A 20,390-nucleotide genomic window follows, 5' to 3' on the forward strand; every position below is an offset into this window, starting at 1 on the left:
TACAAGTGTCAATTGATAAGGGGAAAGTGATAGAATGCATAAAGACAGATAAAACTTAAATATACAAATTAAAATTGGATGAAAATATAATATTAAACTTCGAATTACAATTGTTTATCTATCGATTGTTTTTCTTACAGGAAAAACGTACGACAATTCAGTCGTCTTAAACAATAATGAAACAAAAAAATAAGCTTGAAAACGACAATTCAGTATTTTTCTTATTTGATTTCCAATTTTTCTTTTTTCCACTCCTTCAATAATTGGCCTAACCATTTAAAATGACTCATTTCCCCAAAGAACAGCTAAACTAAATTATTATGGAATATGGGGTATACCATAAACTTCCAAGGAAAACAAAAATCTCATCATGCAGAGGAAAGACAACCCTATCAACAACCTATCCATTTGCACGTCTCTTCTACCAATAAAGTCACTCTCTTGCGTCCATAGGAAGCTCCCCTGCATATGCTTATGATAACCGCTAAAGCTCATAAATCCTAAAATTCAATTTGAAAATTGTGTAGCCATATATCATAGCCTCCTCTTCTGTTTTCTATCACTTTATCACTAGCTTTTATAATATAAACAGTATGACGAAAAAAATGATATGAATTTTATCCATGTCAGCGTCTCTCTTCCCCCTTTGACCGGAGCTTTCTTTGTTTCCTCAGCCGTATAAATATTAGTCTTTTTGGTGACTCAGAAAACCCATAAATGATAACATACTATGTGCCTTGGTAGAACTGCAGGGCTCTCGATTGGTAGAACTGCAGGGTTCTCGACAGCACATCCAGAGAGAAAGAGAGCTTGTACTGAAAGAGAAAAATGGACTCCATGCATGTATTTGGAGGAGTTGTAGCAGCTTTCTTGTTCGGGTTTGTTATACTCTACAGTTCAAGAGGGAGAGAGAATACCAAAGCTTCAGAGAAAAGTCGAAGCAAGAAAACTTTGAAAAGCTCTGGAAATGGAGCGTGCAGATCAAATTTTGCTGGAAATACTGATGTGATCATCGTAGGTGCTGGTGTTGCTGGTTCTGCTCTTGCTTATGCTCTCGCAAAGGTAATAACCTCTTTCACAATGGTAAATAGTTAACTCTAAGTACCTGATCTTGCTTCTAACTCAAAGATCAAAACCTAGTAAGCAGAGCTATTGTTGTTCTGTGTGCGCTAAGCAACAGAAACCTTGTCTTCTCCTCCAACTGCAGGATGGATGGCGCGTGCAAGTTATTGAAAGAGACTTGACTGAGCCCGACAGAATTGTTGGTGAGCTCCTGCATGCCGGGGGGTGCATTAAATTGGCCGAGTTAGGTCTTGAAGGTGAAGAATTACTAGCTGTAGAAATTTTGTTGAACATACTTTCCGTTCAATTAATCAACAACTACTCTTATTTATGTCCAACATGTTGTGTGGTAGCAGACTGTCTAGATGGGACTGATTCTCAGATAGTCTTCAGTTTTGCTGCTGTTCACAAAGATGGGAAAAGAACCGCAATTTCATATCCCTCCAATACGAGTGGCAGAGGTTTTTACAATGGCCGCTTCATCCAGAAACTGCGTGAAAAAGCTGCATCTCTTCCCAAGTATTCGCCCTTTCCCTGCACCCTATATGAACAGAGTAGCCTGCGAGTATTGAGTTCAATATAACCAGCCATAGACTGAATATACGTTTGTCAGTATCATTTCATGATGTGAAGATTTTTCTTTCTCATATTTCTTTGATCTTTGTCCAGTGTTAAACTCGATCAAGGAACTGTAACATCTCTTGTCGAAGAAAATGGAACTATCAAAGGTGTGCTATACAAAACTAAGGCAGGCCAGGAGTTAGCAGCTTCAGCTTCACTCACAATAGTATGTGATGGTTGTTTTTCAAATTTACGACGCAATCTCTGCAATCCAAAGGTGAAAATCTTGCATTATGAGTAAATTTAGATGTAATTAATGAGAGAAGGCACTATAATTTTTTATTTTGTTGATAAGAATATAGACCAGTAGATATACCTTCCAGGTGAATCTGAAATAATAATTTTATATTACTCTTTAAAATACTTTCTTTGAAAACTTGAAACTTGTTTACACCATGATTACTTTCAGCTTAATTATTACTAATATAATTAGTTAGAATGAGTTGTAAGATTCAAACCTCTGAATATTTTCTGATATTATATCAAAAAAACTAATTTAACCTAAAATTAGTTTAATATTACTCTCTAACACGTGGTGTTACATTTCTTGTAGATTGAAGTCCCATCTTACTTTGTTGGTTTGGTCCTGGAGAACTATAATCTTCCATATGCAAATCGTGCATACTTTATTTTGAAGGATACAATTGTCATAGCTTATCCTATTAGCAGCAATGAAATTCGTTGTTTAATTGATGTACCTGGCTTGAAGCAACCACCTATTGCCAATGGTGAAATGGCAAGCTACTTGAAAACAGTGGTGGCACCTCAAGTATGTATAGTTGCTTGACATAATGTTACTGAATTGAAGCTTATTCTGATTAATTTATAGAGCATGCTTGATCGCGAATTTACTGTTAATAATATCAGAAAGCAAAATGCAAAATGTCTCAAAATGCCAGTCTAAGGCGACATTTTAGCATCTTTGCTAGTTCTTTTTATTCAATATATACATGTTGTTTAAACTAATCCAGAGATCTGCACATTTCAGATGCCACCTGAGCTACACAATGCTTTCATATGTGCAATTGAAAAGGGCAACATAAGAACAATGCCAAACAGAATCATGGCTGCGTCTCCCTCTCCAACCCCTGGTGCGTTTATGATAGGGGATTCCTTGAATATGCGCCACGCTGTAACTGGTGGAGGAATGACTGTGGGACTTTCTGATGTTGTTCTACTGCGAGATCTTCTTAGGCCTCTGAATGATCTTAGTGATGGAGCTGCCATTTGCAAATATCTTGAATCCTTTTACATTCTGCGTAAGGTATCAGCACTTGCATGCATATGCTTATCTAATATTTCTTCTGGCAATCTTCCTCACAACATTTATTGAACAGGAATTGCTTAAAGAAACACAAAATAACCTATTTCTTTGCGGTTTGTAGATACTAATAACTTGCTTGAATTACTCGATTACTATTGGTTGCAGCCAACGGCATTTGCAATAAACACATTGGCAAGCACCCTACACACAGTATTCTCTTCATCGGATCAGGATCCATCAAGGAAGGAAATGAAAGAAGCATTCTTCAATTATTTGAGCCTTGGAGGGGTGTTCTCAGAAGGACTGATGGCTCTTCTGTCTGGTCTAAACCCTGACCCGTTGAGTTTGGTTTTCCACTGCTTTGCCATGCTTGCCTATGCTGTTGGCCGCTTATTGCTTCCATTTCCTACACCAAAACGCATGTTTATTGCGGCAAAACTAATTTTGGTCTGTATCTCCAGCTCTCATTACTCTTACTATCAGAAAACTTATTTGTTTGAACTATTATTCTCAACATGAGTTTCCTTGACAAAATTAAATTTTTATTTTTATTTTTGTCATCTTTCAGGTTGGATCAGGCATCATCTTCCCTATGCTAAAGGCAGAAGGAATTAGAGCAACATTCTTCCCGGCAACAATGCCAGCTTACTACAGAACTCCTCCTGTCCAATCCACTGATGATAGAGAAACAGGGAAATAGTTGTTTATTTTATTGGTAAAGGAACCGAATCTTATCAGCAGAATTCCACCCTGGTTATTGTTTAATCATACAAGAAACAAATTATAAAACCTGCAGTATTTTAAGATATAGCTAGTTGTTTTTCACTTTTTTTTCTTCTTTTTATAATATAGCAGTACCGTTGTTGTTCGAATTCCCTATAAGCTTTTGAATTCCCGCTAACCATCTTTTGACTATTTCTTTTCTTTTCTTTTTTGCTTCAAAAGAAAAGGGTCCATAAGTCTAATCATGACAGATACCATTTTTTGTTCCATTTTCCAAAGAGGAAAGGGTGCAGAAAGCGATCACATACCAACCAGATGCAAGCAGACTAACTTAACCTGTATAAAACAAAACAACCGAACCATGAAATAGCCAGCTACCCTTCTACACAAAGCTTGCATAACATAATCTGCTTGACATGTACTGGAATGAAACTTAAAACCAACTCAGAAATAATATATTTATTTCATATTAATCGACGTCAATCAGATGTTAATTACATGTTAGTTAGCGTAAAGACATGAGAAGAATCTATAGAAAAGAAGACTTGTGCCACTTTACACACATAATTCTATTACCACATTCAATAGCACCATGAATTAAAACAAGATGCCTACCCGTAATTCAATAATATATCATCATTTAACAAAGGGACTAAGGACCTCCTTAGCGTTAGGATGCTCCCACTCTACCACTGACTCCCACCATTCTTTTGGATATACTTCAATTTTTTGAAGAGAAGACGGAAGAAGATGAATTGGCAACCTTCTCAACTTTTGACAATTGTCTACTATAATTTCTTCGAGGGAATCGCAAATCAGTTTTGCACTGCAAATGCTTTTCAGTTCTGGTAGATTTTTCAATCTCAGAATTCTTAACTTTGGGAGTATGAATTCCACGATGGAATTGGAGCTGCTGCTTTCTTCATCTGTTGTTCCTATTATCTCCTCCATTTTCTCACAGTGTAGAACTTGAATCCTTTCTAGGTTTACAAGGTTTGACAGCAACACAAGAGGGAACAACTTCTTCATACTCTTACATTTATAGCAATAAAGTTCTTTAAGACCAGAAAATATACCATTATAAGATGGCAACGGTAGTGGAGCAGAGCTGAACCAAGAAGATGAAACCAAGCTCTTCATGCTGTTGCAACCCTTAATGTCGATGCGCTGCAGATCAGTTGCATTCTCTAATGACAAAACATCGCCTAAACCTCTTGCATCGATACATTTACAATACAGTATTTGAATGTTATTTAAGAACATGACCTGAAAATCTCTATCTCTACTGATATTCAAATTACCCAACCCAACTATTCTACATGGATAACAATAATTATTTATTTCGGAATAAAAATCATCGCCCAGTAGTCCCACAAAAATCTTGTACGTGGATAATGAAAGGTTCTTATCCCGAGAGTTCATATACTCCACCAAGTCAGAGTGTTCTTCAAAATGACATTCCAAAATCTCCAACTTCCTCAAGCATCCTACTTCCTTTCCTTTAGCTGTTACTAGAGTATACATTCTTAAATCCCTGAAAGACATAAAGTCCTCTAGTATAAAAACTTGCAGGTGACAGAGTTTAGGTAATATCCCACTAGGAAACTCCTTTTCACCACATCCATTCATTCTAAGATACCTAAGGTTGGATAAACATTCCATGTCTTGAGGCATCTTTTTAAGTGAAGTATGATAGAGATCTAACCTTTTTAGTTCCCTGAGTTTTTTTAATGATGGTACATGCCTTAAGTTCTCACAATTATTCAGCAATAATGCAGTGAGACTTACCAAATCAGAGACAGAGTCTGGTAAATTCTCAATTTTTGTAGAAGACAGATCAAGAACCTTGAGCCCATTTAATTGCATGAAAAATGAATCTGCAATGAATTGCAACCAAAGATTTTGACATATCAATAGAGTTGATAGATAGGGACACCTTGGTGAATAGCTGGAAGGAATTTCTTGAATTTGATTTTGCATTAGTGAGACTCTTGTGAGATTCTCTGTCCACTCCTCTGCATCTGGCAACTCTTTTAATTGTGCACCTGCTTTCACCATGACTTGAGAGTTCTCTTGCAGTATTTGGATGGCCATTTCTCTAATTAAGTCATGCATCTTGACACATCTACTACCATCATACTCCATTTTAGCACTTTCCAATAGGCAGACATTTTGAAGTCTATTAAGCATCGTGTGGCCCTCGTCAAATGTTGATTGTCTGCTTCTCATTCCTTTAATTATTCCCTCATCGATCAAATAACCTATCAACTCCTCCCTTTCAATCCAATGATCTTCAGGAAATAATGCACAGTACAAGAGACATTGTTGTAGTGCTACATCACCTAACCGATTATAACTAACCCTCAATACTTTGAATACCTTCTCATCCATGTCCCTTAATTCTAATTCTCTCAATTTCTTCAATGTATTTCTCCATTCATGTAGGTCATCCACTCCCTTCAAGCTTCCTGTCACTGTAATAATTCCCAATGGCAAACCAGCACATTCCTTTGCAACAGCTTTCGCAATTCGTTCCACTTCTGGTGAAAGTGCTATGTCACGTCCAAGATTCTCCATGAACAAAGTCCAAGCTTCTCCCTCAGAAAGTGGCTTCACTTTGATTTTGTGGTGGCAAGCCATCCGATGACAAACCATTTTTGATCGAGTTGTCATAATCAGCTTGCATCCTTTCAACGGGACAGGAATTTCCACTTTGTGTAGCTCAAAATTGTTCCACAAATCATCTAAAATGAGAATCCATTTTTGTTTCTTCCTGAGTTTTTCTGACAATATGGCAGCTCTTTGCAAATCATCATCTTCGCTTGAAAGGTCTAGATGAAGACGTTTAGCAATAAGATTCTGCAATCTATTAATGCTGAAATCTTGAGACATAGTCACCCACCAAACATGATCACAAATATCTTGTCTTTGTAGAAGCTCATTATGGATATGTTGCAGTATTGTTGTTTTACCAACTCCCCCCATCCCATAAATGCCAATGGTTGAGACTTCATCATCCATTAACAAAGACCATATCACCTTCGTATTCTCTTCAAATGCTCGACCCACTAGCTTCTTAGCGCTAGTAGGTAATGGAACTCCTCTAGTCTCACTTGTGTTGTATTTAAGGCTGGTAGAAGATCTACCTCCTGCGCCAGGCTGCACTAATCTTCCACTATTCTCCACACCCTCCTCCTCCTCCACTAGTTCTGTCCTCACTCTAACCATGTTCTGCACGTCATACGTAATGACATCATTGTTTACTGATGGAGCAAATAGTTGATCATAATATCTTCCATGATCAAGACACAAAGGATCTGTTGGTTGGGATGAATCTCCTCGAGGCTCATCAGCTTGATTAATTGATGGCCTCTCACAAGAGCTACCTCTCTCCAGATGCTGCACTTGTTCTGTTCTCGTTACAGTTTCAAATGCATCATGCAGACAATCCACATCCTCATCTTCCTGCATTAAATACGTAGAGATTTCATTCAGCTTCGCCTTTGAAAGGGCAGAGTGTATCTGAACCCAAGTACCATCAGCAAATTGATCCGCTAAATCTGTTCCTTGTGTTGCTTCTCCTCTATTCTCATGAGCATCAACTCTGAGTCTCCAAGGAGAGACACTTCTGTCAACATTGCTTGAACTTGCTATGCTTTTATGTCTTTTGTTGCCACCATTCATAGCTAGAAAGGCTGCTTCTTGAACTTCTTTAGGCACCTGACCACAAATGCCAACACCATGCCCTCTCTCTCCCGAAAAATGCCATTTGATCCTCGAAATGGAAGTATACTTGGCAAATAAATGCCCACAAAACTTACACTTCATGCTTCCATCATTCATATCTTCAACATGATTCCAAAACGGATCATTTGGTCTAACCATTTTGTCCTATACATAAAAAGGGTCAAAATATTGAATAAAAATTAACGGAAGTACATTAATTGGAAAAGGAAGGTTGAAACTAAAATAATAAGTTACAAACAGCAAAGAAACTATGAAGAAAAGACAATGAATTCAAGGTTAACTTGGGGTCAATTTATTATGAACTCCAGAAGGCACGGAGTGTTACAACTGAGAAAGATCAAATTATCATTTCTGGAAACTGTTGATGATCCTTTCTTCAAAGTTTCTCATTAAAATTTCTACAACTTGTGTTTTACTTGAAAGATTCAAACCATAGTTACATGTGAAAAACAAAATGAAGAAGATGTATTATAAATAATCTACCTGGATTCAAGTTGTTCTTCAAGTGCTTGTTTGCTTAAGTAGTATTCAGGAAGAAAAACAAGAACAGAGAAGAATATATGGTTTAAAAATAACAAGGAATTTGCAAGATGTTTAGCTCCAGATGATTCGATTCAATCAGAAAAGGAAGCACTGATCATCACAAAGGTTTAAGAAATTTGATGGGGAAATTGGGAAATCAATGGTATAATGAGATGAATGTTACAGTAGCAAAGATTATTGTATTGTTTGACAAGGAAGTTGCTAGGAAGGAAGCCATAACTTTACCTAGCAAAGTTATATGACAAGATACACCGAAAGAATCAAAGCTAATTGCTGACTAAGTTAACGTGTGTTGAAACTTTGAAAAAGCTGACTTGGAAATGTGAGATAGCTTCAAGAGCTGTAAGAGCATCTCGCAGAAGCTAAATGAAAAATTAAAAATACAAAATTAATATTTTAGTTTTTTTTTTGTTTTTTTTTTTGTATTCTTTAAAAAGAAAGCCAAACAAAATGTTAAAATACTTCTTTTCTTTCACAAATGTTATTTCTACATCTCTCTTTAAAGAGTCAAAACCAATAAAGTGGGGCTACTAAAAAAATAAACCAATTAAATATAGTTATGTAGAAAAAAAAATAACATCAAACTTATTAAAAAATAATAAAACATTTGTTTTTTCCACTCCAATATAAATGGCTCTTCAAATGATTTTTTTTTATTGGAATAGATATTGTAAAAAAATTATATTTATATTATTTAAAATGCTATTTTATCAATTTAGCTTTTCAAAATAGCATTTTGCATTGAAGATGCTCTAAGTGCTACGGTAGGAATGATACCTCTCACTCCTCCCCTCAATGTCAAGGATTGTAGCAAAGTATTGACAGTCATTATCTGATCCACTCCAACTTCCATTCCCTAAAAATTTAACGAAGAACAGCATTAGCAATAAAAAGAGTTTTATATATAACTTAAAGAAATTCTAGTTATGAATACCTGCTTAGTTCACACCTTGACCTTGAGATATCAGGCAGCAACACAAGTTTTAATTGCTCCTAGCTAGGTTCAAAAACTGCCTTTCCTAGTTAGCATTTCCATAATGATTCCTGAGCAGTAAGCATCCTATTCCTTTTAGTTTTACAACTAGTTTCGTCGTCCAAGCTTTGTTATGGGTTCGGATTTGAGGTGTCAGCAACGTTCTTATGAGCATAATTTATATATATATATATATATATATATAAACAGAAGGCGTATATAGTTATTATAAAGCATAATCTTGCAAAGTGTGAGTGCTTTTTTGCCTCTATGACATGGATATGGCTTAGAAATTATAGAGAATCTGTGAGTTCCAGTTGGGTATATGTCTTGGTGTGCCTCTCATTAGTGATAAAGTTAAATGCTGTTTATTGCACGCTGCTTGGGAAATACAACACCATTTCACAGCAGTGGAGTTCCACAACCTTGAAACGAAACCATCATTACAGTGATGTAATTTTGTTTCCAGCAAAAAGCAACACTCAACATCATTTTTCAAAAGGGTTGAAGACAACAACTGACGCTGTGAAATGGAATAAGTTGACGAGTGGCCTCAAATATTCATAGAAATAAATGAAATATTCCCCCGTATACCCACACCACAAATATTCCAGGCTGCAATCTTCATAGAAAGAAATACAAAAGCTTGAAAAACATCAGAGCACGTCAAGTTACTGAGAGGCCCTCCATTCCTCTCTCTCCCTATCAATCTGTTCTTGCAGATCATTTGTGTATGTCCCAAGTTCATGTTTGTTCCCAAGACTTAACTTAATTCCCCACTAGAATCATATTACTGATTTCCCCAGAATAGCTGAGGTCATTGAGTCTTCTGAAGCAACATCAACTGACCCGTGAAGGCTTCCACCATTAGCAAATCTTTTCATTTCTCTCCTTCCACGGCAAACAGTCATGGTTTGGCTGTCTTGTGATTGGGGGCCTGCTCTGTTTCCCTTATAACACCAACATTACTGCTGCTGAACTAAGTGTTTGCTGCTGAACTAATAGAAAGGCTTGGGCTGAGTAGCTTAGTGGGAATATTTGGAAGGAAGCCCATAAGAGTTAGGTGGCCCAAATGTACAAGGTCCAGCCCACCCTTTTCAAAAGTGTGATGTGTTGAACGTTGGGCTTGTAACGGTGAGTCCAGATTCACATTTATTAAGACCAGCCCTGCTTAAATGTACAGAAGTCACTCAGGGACAATAACATCTGTGGAGACGTAGGCAGGCAGGTCAACGTGTTCTACGTTTTTTTTTTTTTTTTCACTTTGAATTAATATATTTTTAATATTTTTAAATTATTTTGATATATTAATCTCAAAAATAATATTTTAAAAAATAAAAAAACATTACTTTTATATTTTTTTCTAAATAAAAAATATTTTAAAAAAATAACCATAATTACACGTTCAAACAGATAATAAAATAGTGTCAACCACAATTTTAGGGTTTAAATCTTGTTTTCTTCCGTCTAATTATTTTTGTCTCACCATTAACCAAAAACTTTTGTTTTTCATTTAAAAAATGTTTTTAAAAACATTTGATTTTTTTTAATTAATATTTTTTTTATTTTTATATATTGATATCTAATATTTTATATTTTAGTCTCTCATGAATCTGTACACATAATTTCAAATATTCTTTTTTTTATTTCCTCTCAAATTTTTCTATACTTCCTTTCTCATACTTTATTAACTTAAGTAAGCAAAAAATGTGATTTAAAGGTTTGAAAAAAAAATTGCATTAAAAAAATTCTAACAATCATTATATCTTACAAGAGAAACGCGTATTAAATGCAAAATTATTCTTGTAAAAAAGGGGCATTTTCTTTTTAGGATATTGCTAGTACATGCCACACCAGGGTTTCTCGTAAATCTTCATACATTTTTAATTTCAACCATTTAAAATTATCCTAGGTAATCCAATTATTTATGAGTTAAATGGTTTTCTAGGAAAGTGTCTGGCTGGTTATTGGAGGTAATCGATCGGACGTTTTATGAGTGCTTATCTAAAGAACTTCTAGACCGATGGATTTTCAATTCAATGTCCACTTGAGTGTGGACATAACAGTGAATTAAGCTGAAAAGAAAAGAAGAAATATTATAGTATGAGCAAAAAATCTCAGGTCCTAACATGTAAGTCTCTGTTATTATAATTATAATTGTTTTTTAAATAATTTTTTATATTAAAATATATGTTAATGATTTTTTTTATTTTAAAAAAATTATTGTTAATATTAGCAAATCAAAATGATTTAAAAACAATAAAATTATATTAATTTTAAATTAATAAATAATAAATAATAAATAATTTTTTTAAAAAACACTTTTTAATACATACACAAATCTCATTGTTAACCAAGTCGTTGCCCTTATATTATAATTGAGGGCATCAATACAATAATTAATTATTATTGAGCTGACCTAACAAATATTATGGTCGTTAGCCGCTGTGAAAATCATTAAAAAATAAAAATAGAGGGGAGTGCCTGGCTGGTTTTTAAACTTTTTGGAGGTAATCCAACCATTTATGAAGGCTTATCTGAAGAACGTCTAGACCGATGAATTCTTTAATGATTATCTCTTTGAGCAGACATTGACAATGGGAAAATATACAATAATTAATTATTAGTGATGTCAATCCGCTTATTAGCACATTTAGCTGACATGTAGATTGGGAGAACGTACAATAATTAATATGTTCTCTAGGTATTAATGAATCTTCACCTTTAATTAAACCATGTAATAATTATTATTATTTTTTATTGAATTTGATGTAGATCCTATCTTGCTTTCAATTTATCATATTAAAGCATGACTAAAAACTTTTTATTAGTAAATTTATAAGATAATTTAACTGGTTAGATTTTAAATTTATTTTTTAATAATTATAAGTTTGAATTCTCTTCATATGACTTAAGTTTTATATTGATCATTAATCTATCATGCTTGAACATAATTTGCTACGCATTTCAAAACCTTATTATCATAACTTATTACTCCTAAACTATACCCCTCTAACGTGGAAAACCATATTGATAACAAAAACTATATTGGCTTATATATTTTTTTTATTGAATTTGTTTCACGCAACCTCCTTGATAGCTATCTTGTGATCTTTTCATAATCAAAACTCTTAAAAACATTTTTCTATTTTATTCTCTCGTGAATCTTTACACATAATTTCAGATTTTTTTTTTTCCTCTCAAATTTCTCTATACTTCCATTCTCATATTTTATCTCATTGTTCACCAAGTCGGTGCCCTTAAATTATAACTGAGGGCATCAATACAATAATTAATTATTATTTAGCTGACCTAACAAATATTATGGTAGTTAGCCGCTGTGAAACTCATTAAAAATTAAAATCAGAGGATAGTGCCTGGCTGGTTCTTAACTTTTTGGAGGTAATCCAACCATTTATGAATGCTTATCCGAAGAACGTCTAGTCCGATGGATTCTTTAATGATTATCTCTTCGAGCAGACATTGAAAATGGGAAAATATACAATAACTAATTATTAGTGATGTCAGTCCGCTTAGCTCATTGAGCTGACATGTGCATTGGGCGACCGTACAATAATTAATATGTTCTTTAGGTATTGATGAATCTTTACATGCAGATCCAATCTCACTTAAAGTAGGACTAAGAACTTTTTATGAGTAATTTTAAAAAGTAACTTAACTTCAAGTGGTTTTGAATTTGTTCTTAATGATTATTTTTGGAAGGAAAAGAAGGTGAAATACATAGTAATTTCTTCCATGTCTGATGTTATTATCCTATCGGCATTTCTTGTTTTTTGATGCAATACGCCAAAAAAAACTAAATGTTTTTATTAATCAGATCAAATTATACAATTATTCTAATATATGTTCTTATGGATTAGTAAATCTAAGATGAAATTTGCTTGTGCTAAACCATCTTAGTAGCAACTGTTGTATTCTACTCTAATTTTTCTTAAAAATTTCCTGAGGTTCAATTTTATAGAACATATAACTTGAGCCCGCTTCACCAGGCTAGACAATTTCCTAAATATTACCATTGGTTGAGTTTGTTTCCATAATGAAACACATTTTCTTCTTCGATTCTCGGTCTTTTATATCCTTCGAGAACAACTTAATTAACACTAACTATAAATCACGAGTCCGAACCCAAACTCTATTTTGAATTCAACTAGCAGAGAATAAATGTTTCAAAATATTTTTATTAAGAAACAAAAATATCTCTCTAAGTAAAATAGGACTTAGCAGCGACTAACCAACCAGGAAAAAATAAAATGATAAGTGGATGAGATTAATGAGAAAATGTTATATGATCGGACAAAATTTAAGCAGATGAGATTTCTTGTTTTTTTTCTTTGATGTCACTGGAACCTTTTTTTATTTAATCTGATGACGTTTGACATTAATGGCAACCTAAGTTTCAATATATTTTAAGAATAGTACAGTAATTTTCTAAGCATATTCAAGAAAAACATAAAAAAAGAGGAGACAATACTATTGTTGCCAAGGGGAGCAAAGGAGAAGCTCAAGTTGTAGTGAAGCAGAAATAGTCACAGACTAAAACGTTGTATTTCAGTTTTCACAAGATGGGTGAGCACTTCAATATTAACCCTATTACTAGAGTTGTAATCAAATAGATTAGACTCTGTAATAATCAAAGCTAATTTTTTTCATGTTAAATAATCAGGGAATGGAAGTTCGAGTGGATTAGGTCCTGATGATGAAGGCTTTGAAACAATCCTCAGCATTGACGGGGGAGGAGTGCGAGGAATCGTTCCTAGCGTAGTCCTTACTGCTCTAGAAGCTAAGCTTCAGGTTCTTGAATCTATCAAAAACTTTAGTGTTACCCTCTTGCTACTTTTAATAACATCGATCAGAGAAGCCTTATACTAACTGCTATTTTTGTTGTATGTATGTATAGAAGTTGGATGTGGATAACAAGGATGCGAGGATTGCAGATTATTTTGACTTTGTTGCTGGGACAAGCACAGGAGGTCTTATGACTGCCATGCTCACTACTCCGAATGCTGAAAAACGACCAGCTTTTGCAGCAAAAGACATTGTCCAGTTTTATCTGGACAAGAGTCAACTCATATTTCCTCAAACCACCGAACAAGATGAAGAAGATGAACTTTTCGATGATGAAGCTGCGATCAAATCTGTCCTGGATGAAGCAAGAAACCAGATCCAGCAATATAATAATGAAATGAGGTGAATTAAATCAAAGGGTCGGGATTGTGCACTTAATTTTTTATTTAAACAATATATATCGTGACAAAATACTAACATAATTTTTTTTTCAGAAAAAAAAGTTTGAATTCTGCATAATTAAATCGATGTGATTCTCTTAAACAGGAATCATATCATTGTAGATCCTCTCATTTCTGCATTACGGTTTCTTTTAAAGTGGAGATTGCTTACTATGTCCAAATGACCTCCATTTTTTGGAAAGATTCGGTAAGGTATAGGCCTACAAGTTTCATGTGGAGTCTAAGATTTAAAAAGACCGTTTTTAAATCTAAATTATATCAACAATGGATAAGTCCAAATCTGTCCTGCAACTCAGACACTGTTCAGTGTTCAACCCATATCTCGAATTCTAGAAGTCCAAATGACCTCAATTTTTTTTCCTGAAAAGATAAGACAATTACCTAGAACTTTTATTGGTATAGGTGGCTCCAGTTCTGATGTTAGCAATGGCGTTTTATTCAGACAAGAAGATAAGGATTTTCACCAAGTCAAGAGTTGGCCACCCACTCAACAATTAGTCATCAAATCAATGGTTCCAAATTTTGGCCTATAAAAGGAGGCATTTGCCATGCATTTAGGCATCTTGGTATTCAGATCAAGATCATGCTCTTGCTCTCTTTCTTTGTATTTTGTAATGTTTAAGTTTTATTTTATGTTATATTAATCTCTTGTTTATACTTTTCATTTCATTTCCTTTATTTTTATAATTATGTTCTTATCTTGTTTATTTATGTTTCTTTCTTTCATTATATTTAGCTAAATCTATTATGTCAAGGTGAAAAGGTTATACTAATGGTGTAAGAATAAGTATAGTATAAACTCAACATGGACTTTAATGCTTGATACTAACATGTTTTATATTTATTTTCTTGTTCACTCTTAATACTTTGCTTGTTAAATGGTTAATCTAGATTTGGGTTGAACAACCCTTGGTACAACAAATGCTTGGCACTTTCATAGCCCAACCGTATGGTTAATCTACACTTGTGCTATGAAAGGAACTTGATTTGTTGTTAACATAATTTATCACCATGAATACCTGATAATATTTACAAGTATTGGCATTACTCGAATAAGATTATTAATGTAATCATGTGAACAATTATAATCTGATTGGAACCTCCTTTGTATGTGGTTTCCAGTTGAATAATAAGAGTTTATACTATACTTGTTTGAAGTACCATTAGTGGATCCTATAACCTTGACATTTGTTTTTATTATTGTTTAATCCTTACATTAATCTTACATCTCAAAGTCCTATTTATTATTACTATTACTATTATTAATATCATTACTACTACTACTACTACTATTGTTGTTGTTGTTATTAATATTATTAGTACTACTACTACTACTACTACTACTAATTATTATTAGTATTAGTATTGTTGTTGTTGTTGTGTTGTTGTTATTTATAATTTATATAGTTAACCTCCCTGTGATTCAACCCCGGTCTTGCCGGGTTATTTATTACATCGACACTCCTGCACTTGGGAGAAGACATCAATCTTTTAGTCGAGTCATATATAAATATGGAATACTGGATGTATAACAGACAAGTTTGGTGGTAGTGCTAACCTATAAGCAACTGCCCCAACTCTCTCTAGAATCTCATACGGTCCAATGAATCGAGGGCTTAACTTGCCTTTCTTCCCAAACCTCAATACTCATTTGGTCGGTGATACCTTTAAGAACACACAATCACCAACTGAAAACTCTAAGTCACGCCTTCTTTTATCCGTGTAACTCTTTTATCTATTTTGAGCTGTTTAAAGCTTATTTCTAATTACATTTATCTTCTCTGAGATAATCTGAATTAACTCTGGTCCCATTAGCCTCTTATCACCAACCTCAAACCAACAAACTAGTGATCTACATTTCCGACCATGCAAAGCCTTATAAGGTGCCATCTCTATGCTAGCCTAATAACTATTGTTGTAAGCAAATTCCACTAATGGTAGGAACTCACCCCAACCAACCCCAAAATCCATAACACAAGCCCTCAACATATCCTCTAAAATCTGAATAGTCCTCTTAGATTGACCATTTGTCTAAGGGTGAAAGCCGTACTCAATTGCACTTGAGTACCCATAGATTCTTGGAACTTCACCCAAAACCACGATGTAAACTGTGGACCTCTATCTGACACTATCGTGATTGGCACTCCATGCAATTGCACAATCTAGCTAATAAACAATTATGCCAACTTCACATATCCATAAGTAACTAAGTTAAAAAATGGGCTGATTTTATCAACCTGTCAACAATCACCCATATCGAATCATAACCTTCCTGACTCCTAGGCAATCCTGTCATGAAGTCCATTGTGATCCTTTACCATTTCCATTATGGAATCAACAATGGTTACAACAATCTAGGAGGTTTCTAGTGTTCACTCTTTACCCTCTGACAGGTTAAACACCTATAAACAAAGTCCACTACATCTGTCTTCATCATATTCCACCAATAACACACTTTAAGATCTTTACACATCTTGGTGGAACCTGGATGCACTGTGTAAACTCTTTCATGTGCCTCCACCATCAATTCTCTCCTCATATCATTTACATCAGGTACACAAAGCCTATTTTTATATCTCAGCACATCATCATCACCAATCACAAAACCTGCAGCGTTACCCTGCTCAACCTCTGTAACATCCCAATTATCAGGACAACACACAAACTCTATTACCACATTCAATAGCACCATGAATTAAAACAAGATGCTTATTGGTAATTCAATAATATATCGTCATTTAACAAAGGGACTAAGGACATTCTTAGCGTTAAGATGCTCCTACTCTACCACTGACTCCCACCATTCTTTTAGATATACATCAATTTTTTGAAGAGAAGGGGGAAGAAGATGAATTGGCAACCTTGTCAACTTTTGACAATTATCTACTATAATTTCTTCGAGGGAATCGCAAATCAGTTTTGCACTGCAAATGCTTTTCAGTTCTGGTAGATTTATCAACCTCAGAATTCTTAACTTTGGGAGTATGAATTCCATGATTGAATTGGAGTTGTTGCTTTCTTCATCTATTGTTCCTATTATCTCCTCCATTTTCTTATAGTGTAGAACTTGAATCCTTTCTAGGTTTACAAGGTTTTGACAGCAATACACAGAGGGAAACAAATTCTTCATACTCTTACATTTATAGCAATAAAGTTCTTTAAGACCAGAAAATATACCATTATAAGATGGCAACGGTAGTGGAGCAGAGTTGAACTAAGAAGATGAAACCAAGCTCTTCATGCTATTACAACCTTTAATATCGATGCGCTGCAGATCAGTTGCATTCTTTAATGACAAAACATAGCCTAAAATTCTTGCATCGATACATTTACAATGCAGTATTTGAATGTTATTTAAGAACATGACCTGAAAATATAATGTTTTGAAAGTAAATGAGTAGGAAAAGGCTACAAAGCCCTTGGAGGCTTAGAAGTAAGTATAAATGAATAAGGGGTATTGTAGTAATTGAACAAAGAGATGATAAATATAAATAGGAAGAGAAAACAAAAAAGAGATAGAGCTGTGTTCTTAGAGAGAAAATAGTGAGAGGGAAAGGAGAAGAAGAGAAAAAAGGGAAAGATAAGGAAGGAGAAGGGAGTTAAAGAAAAATAAGTTAAAAAGGTAAGATTTATGTTTTGATGTGTATAATATGTTTTCTTTAGCTTGAAATTTTTGTTTTTGTTGGATGTTAGGGTTTTGAAGATTTTATTTTGGGTTGAATGATGAATTAATTTGAATGTTATGGGTTGATTGTTGTGGGTAATGAGTTGTTTAGTTGATTTTGGAAGATTTTAGGTAAAGATGATGATTTTGAGTTATGCTTTGTGTAAATGGTGAATTTTGAGTTAGAAATCTTGATATAATAGTAGGTTTTCTATGGAAATTCTGGTTTTAAGGTTGAAGATGATGAAATTTCGGTTTGGTCCCTCAATTTAAGAAAATTACAGTTTAGACCCCAGACTTTGAAAAATTACAGATCGATCCCTAAAGCATATTACGAGATTCTGGACATAACAAAAGATGAATTATGGGTGGAATTCCAATATAGTTATGAATTTTTAACACTTTCAATTTGGTCCTCCAATTTGACAAAGTTACAATTTGACCCTTAAAAATATGATAAATTCCAGATTGATCCCTAGCTGTAATATTAGCTTTTGCATATTGGATTGATGAATAATCTAGGGTTACTTAGTGAATTATTATCAAGTCTTATTATTTATTTTATTATGGATTAGATTTAAGGAAAACCGTTTAATTTTTGGGTTTTTAGGAAAAATAACTAGTTTAATTTAAAAACACATGGGGTTATGGAATAAACCCTTATTTAAGTGTATTAAATAGTTGTATGTTCTTTCTGAGTGTTTTTTTTAATATATCTTATTTTTATTCAGATAATCCTAATATTCTACCGGCGGGACATTAGTAGAATTAACTTTGGTATCTGCTTTCAAGTTCTGTTTGCTTTTGAGTTCGGTGAGTTGATAGTTTTTCATATGCATGAGAAATAGTATAATATATTTGATTTGTTAATATGAATTGGATCATGCTTCTTTGATAATATATATGTTAATTATTATCATTGTTACAATAAAGCATGATCAATTGTTGAATATGAATTCTTGATATGAACCAGTATATATTTTGAATTGACTTGTGAATTGATAGCTCCTCATTTGATTGATGTCATGAGTTGAGCATTGAGACATGAATATGTCTGTTTGATTATAATTATGAACCTCTGGTATGCCAGTTAGAATACTCATGCTAACAGGGTAGTGTTAATCTTTGTGCTCATTGTATTTGAACCATAGTTGGTCGATGGAGTCATAAACCTGTGTGGACTGATCATCCCACAGTACGGAGCCTCATACTCATTGTATTTTGATTTTCTGACGAGCTTTACCTTATGATATTCTTGTTATGGCCTATTTGAGAAACCTTCCTATAAGAACCTAGAGCCATAATTGTATATATATTTCTCATTGTTGTATTACCTCGTGTGTGTGTATTGAACGTTATCTACTCACTAAGTTGTTGAACTCACCCTCTCATTATTTATCTTTTTTATTTTTGTTGGACCTTTAGAACCCACTCTTTTTGTTATAATTGGTACTTTTTCTTAATGTCTAGTTAGTACTCCAAAATTAAAATGGCTTTACTTTTATTTTGTGGTAGCAAGTCATCTGATTTCAAACCATTTCTGATCGAGTTGTATAATCAGCTTGCATCATTTTAATGGGACATGAATTCCCATTTTATGTAGCTCAAAATTGTCCCTCAAATCATCTAAAATGAGAATCCATTTTTGTTTCTTACTAAGTCTTTCTGACAATTTGGCAGCTCTATGCATATCATCATCTTCACTTGAAAGGTCTAGATGAAGACGTTTAGCAATAACATTCTGCAATCTATTAATACTGAAATCTGGAGACACAATCACCCACCAAACATGATCACAAATATTTTGTCTTCGTAGAATCTCATTATGGATATGTTGTAGTATTGTTGTTTTACCAACTCCCTGCATTCCATAAATGCCAATGGTTGAAACTTCATCATCCATTAACAAAGACCATATCACCTTCGTATTCTCTTCAAATGCTCGACCCACTAGCTTCTTAGAGCTAGTAGGTAATGGAACTCCTCTAGTCTCACTTGTGTTGTATTTAAGGCTTATAGAAGATCTAGCTCCTGCGCCGGGCTGCACTAATCTTCCGCTATTCTCCACGCCCTCCTCCTCCACTGGTTTTTTCCTCACTCTAACCATGTTGTGCACATGATTCATAATAACATCATTGTTTACTGATGGAGCAAATAGTTGATCATAATATCTTCCATGATCAAGACACAATGGATCTGTTGGTTGGGATGAATCTCCTCGAGGCTCATGAGCTTGATTAATTGATGGCCTCTCACAAGAGCTGCCTCTCTCCAGATGCTGCACTTGTTCTGTTCTCGGTACAGTTTCAAATGCATCATGCAGACGCTCCACATCCTCATCTTCCTGCATGCTTTAAATAGGTAGAGATTTCATTCAGCTTCTGCGCCTTTGAAAGGGCAGAGTGTATCTGAACCCAAGCATCATCAGCAAATTGATCCACTAAATCTGTTCTTTGTGTTGCTTCTCCTCTATTCTCATGAGCATCAACTCTGAGTCTACAACTTGTGTTTTACTTGAAAGATTCA

At 34.2% G+C, this 20,390-nt stretch overlaps 2 protein-coding genes across 3 annotated transcripts; one reads left to right on the forward strand and one right to left on the reverse strand.

The window, feature by feature from the left end:
• The first annotated feature begins 342 nt into the window (after nucleotides 1-342).
• LOC118035575 (squalene monooxygenase SE1) lies at nucleotides 343-3,772 on the forward strand. The gene is made up of 8 exons (XM_035041176.2): nucleotides 343-1,062; nucleotides 1,208-1,319; nucleotides 1,419-1,581; nucleotides 1,732-1,900; nucleotides 2,237-2,452; nucleotides 2,672-2,947; nucleotides 3,113-3,394; nucleotides 3,516-3,772. Exons 1-8 carry the CDS (start codon nucleotides 829-831, stop codon nucleotides 3,645-3,647), a joined length of 1,584 nt encoding a protein of 527 aa, XP_034897067.1. The 5' UTR covers nucleotides 343-828; the 3' UTR covers nucleotides 3,648-3,772.
• Nucleotides 3,773-3,862: 90 nt separating this feature from the next.
• On the reverse strand, nucleotides 3,863-8,188 carry LOC118035574 (putative disease resistance protein At4g10780). Of its 2 annotated transcripts, XM_035041174.2 has the most exons (3): nucleotides 7,901-8,188; nucleotides 5,459-7,561; nucleotides 5,036-5,204 (listed from the first exon to the last, which is right to left on the reverse strand). In XM_035041174.2, exons 2-3 carry the CDS (start codon nucleotides 7,553-7,555, stop codon nucleotides 5,172-5,174), a joined length of 2,130 nt encoding a protein of 709 aa, XP_034897065.1. In that variant the 5' UTR covers nucleotides 7,556-7,561; nucleotides 7,901-8,188; the 3' UTR covers nucleotides 5,036-5,171. The 2 variants fall into 2 exon arrangements, with proteins under 2 accessions (XP_034897064.1, XP_034897065.1); XM_035041173.2 differs by having other exon boundaries at nucleotides 3,863-7,561.
• Nucleotides 8,189-20,390: the final 12,202 nt, after the last annotated feature.

The sequence above is a fragment of the Populus alba genome, chromosome 19 (assembly GCF_005239225.2).
Source record: "Populus alba chromosome 19, ASM523922v2, whole genome shotgun sequence".
NCBI classification, from domain to species: domain Eukaryota; kingdom Viridiplantae; phylum Streptophyta; class Magnoliopsida; order Malpighiales; family Salicaceae; genus Populus; species Populus alba.

Coding starts and splice junctions, on each gene's coding strand:
- LOC118035575 (XM_035041176.2), top strand. CDS start 829: ATGGACTCCATGCATGTATTTGGAGGAGTTGTAGCAGCTTTCTTGTTC. Junction 1,320..1,418: donor GGCCGAGTTAGGTCTTGAAG/GTGAAGAATTAC, acceptor GTGTGGTAGCAG/ACTGTCTAGATGGGACTGAT. Junction 1,901..2,236: donor GCAATCTCTGCAATCCAAAG/GTGAAAATCTTG, acceptor CATTTCTTGTAG/ATTGAAGTCCCATCTTACTT.
- LOC118035574 (XM_035041173.2), bottom strand. CDS start 7,555: ATGGTTAGACCAAATGATCCGTTTTGGAATCATGTTGAAGATATGAAT.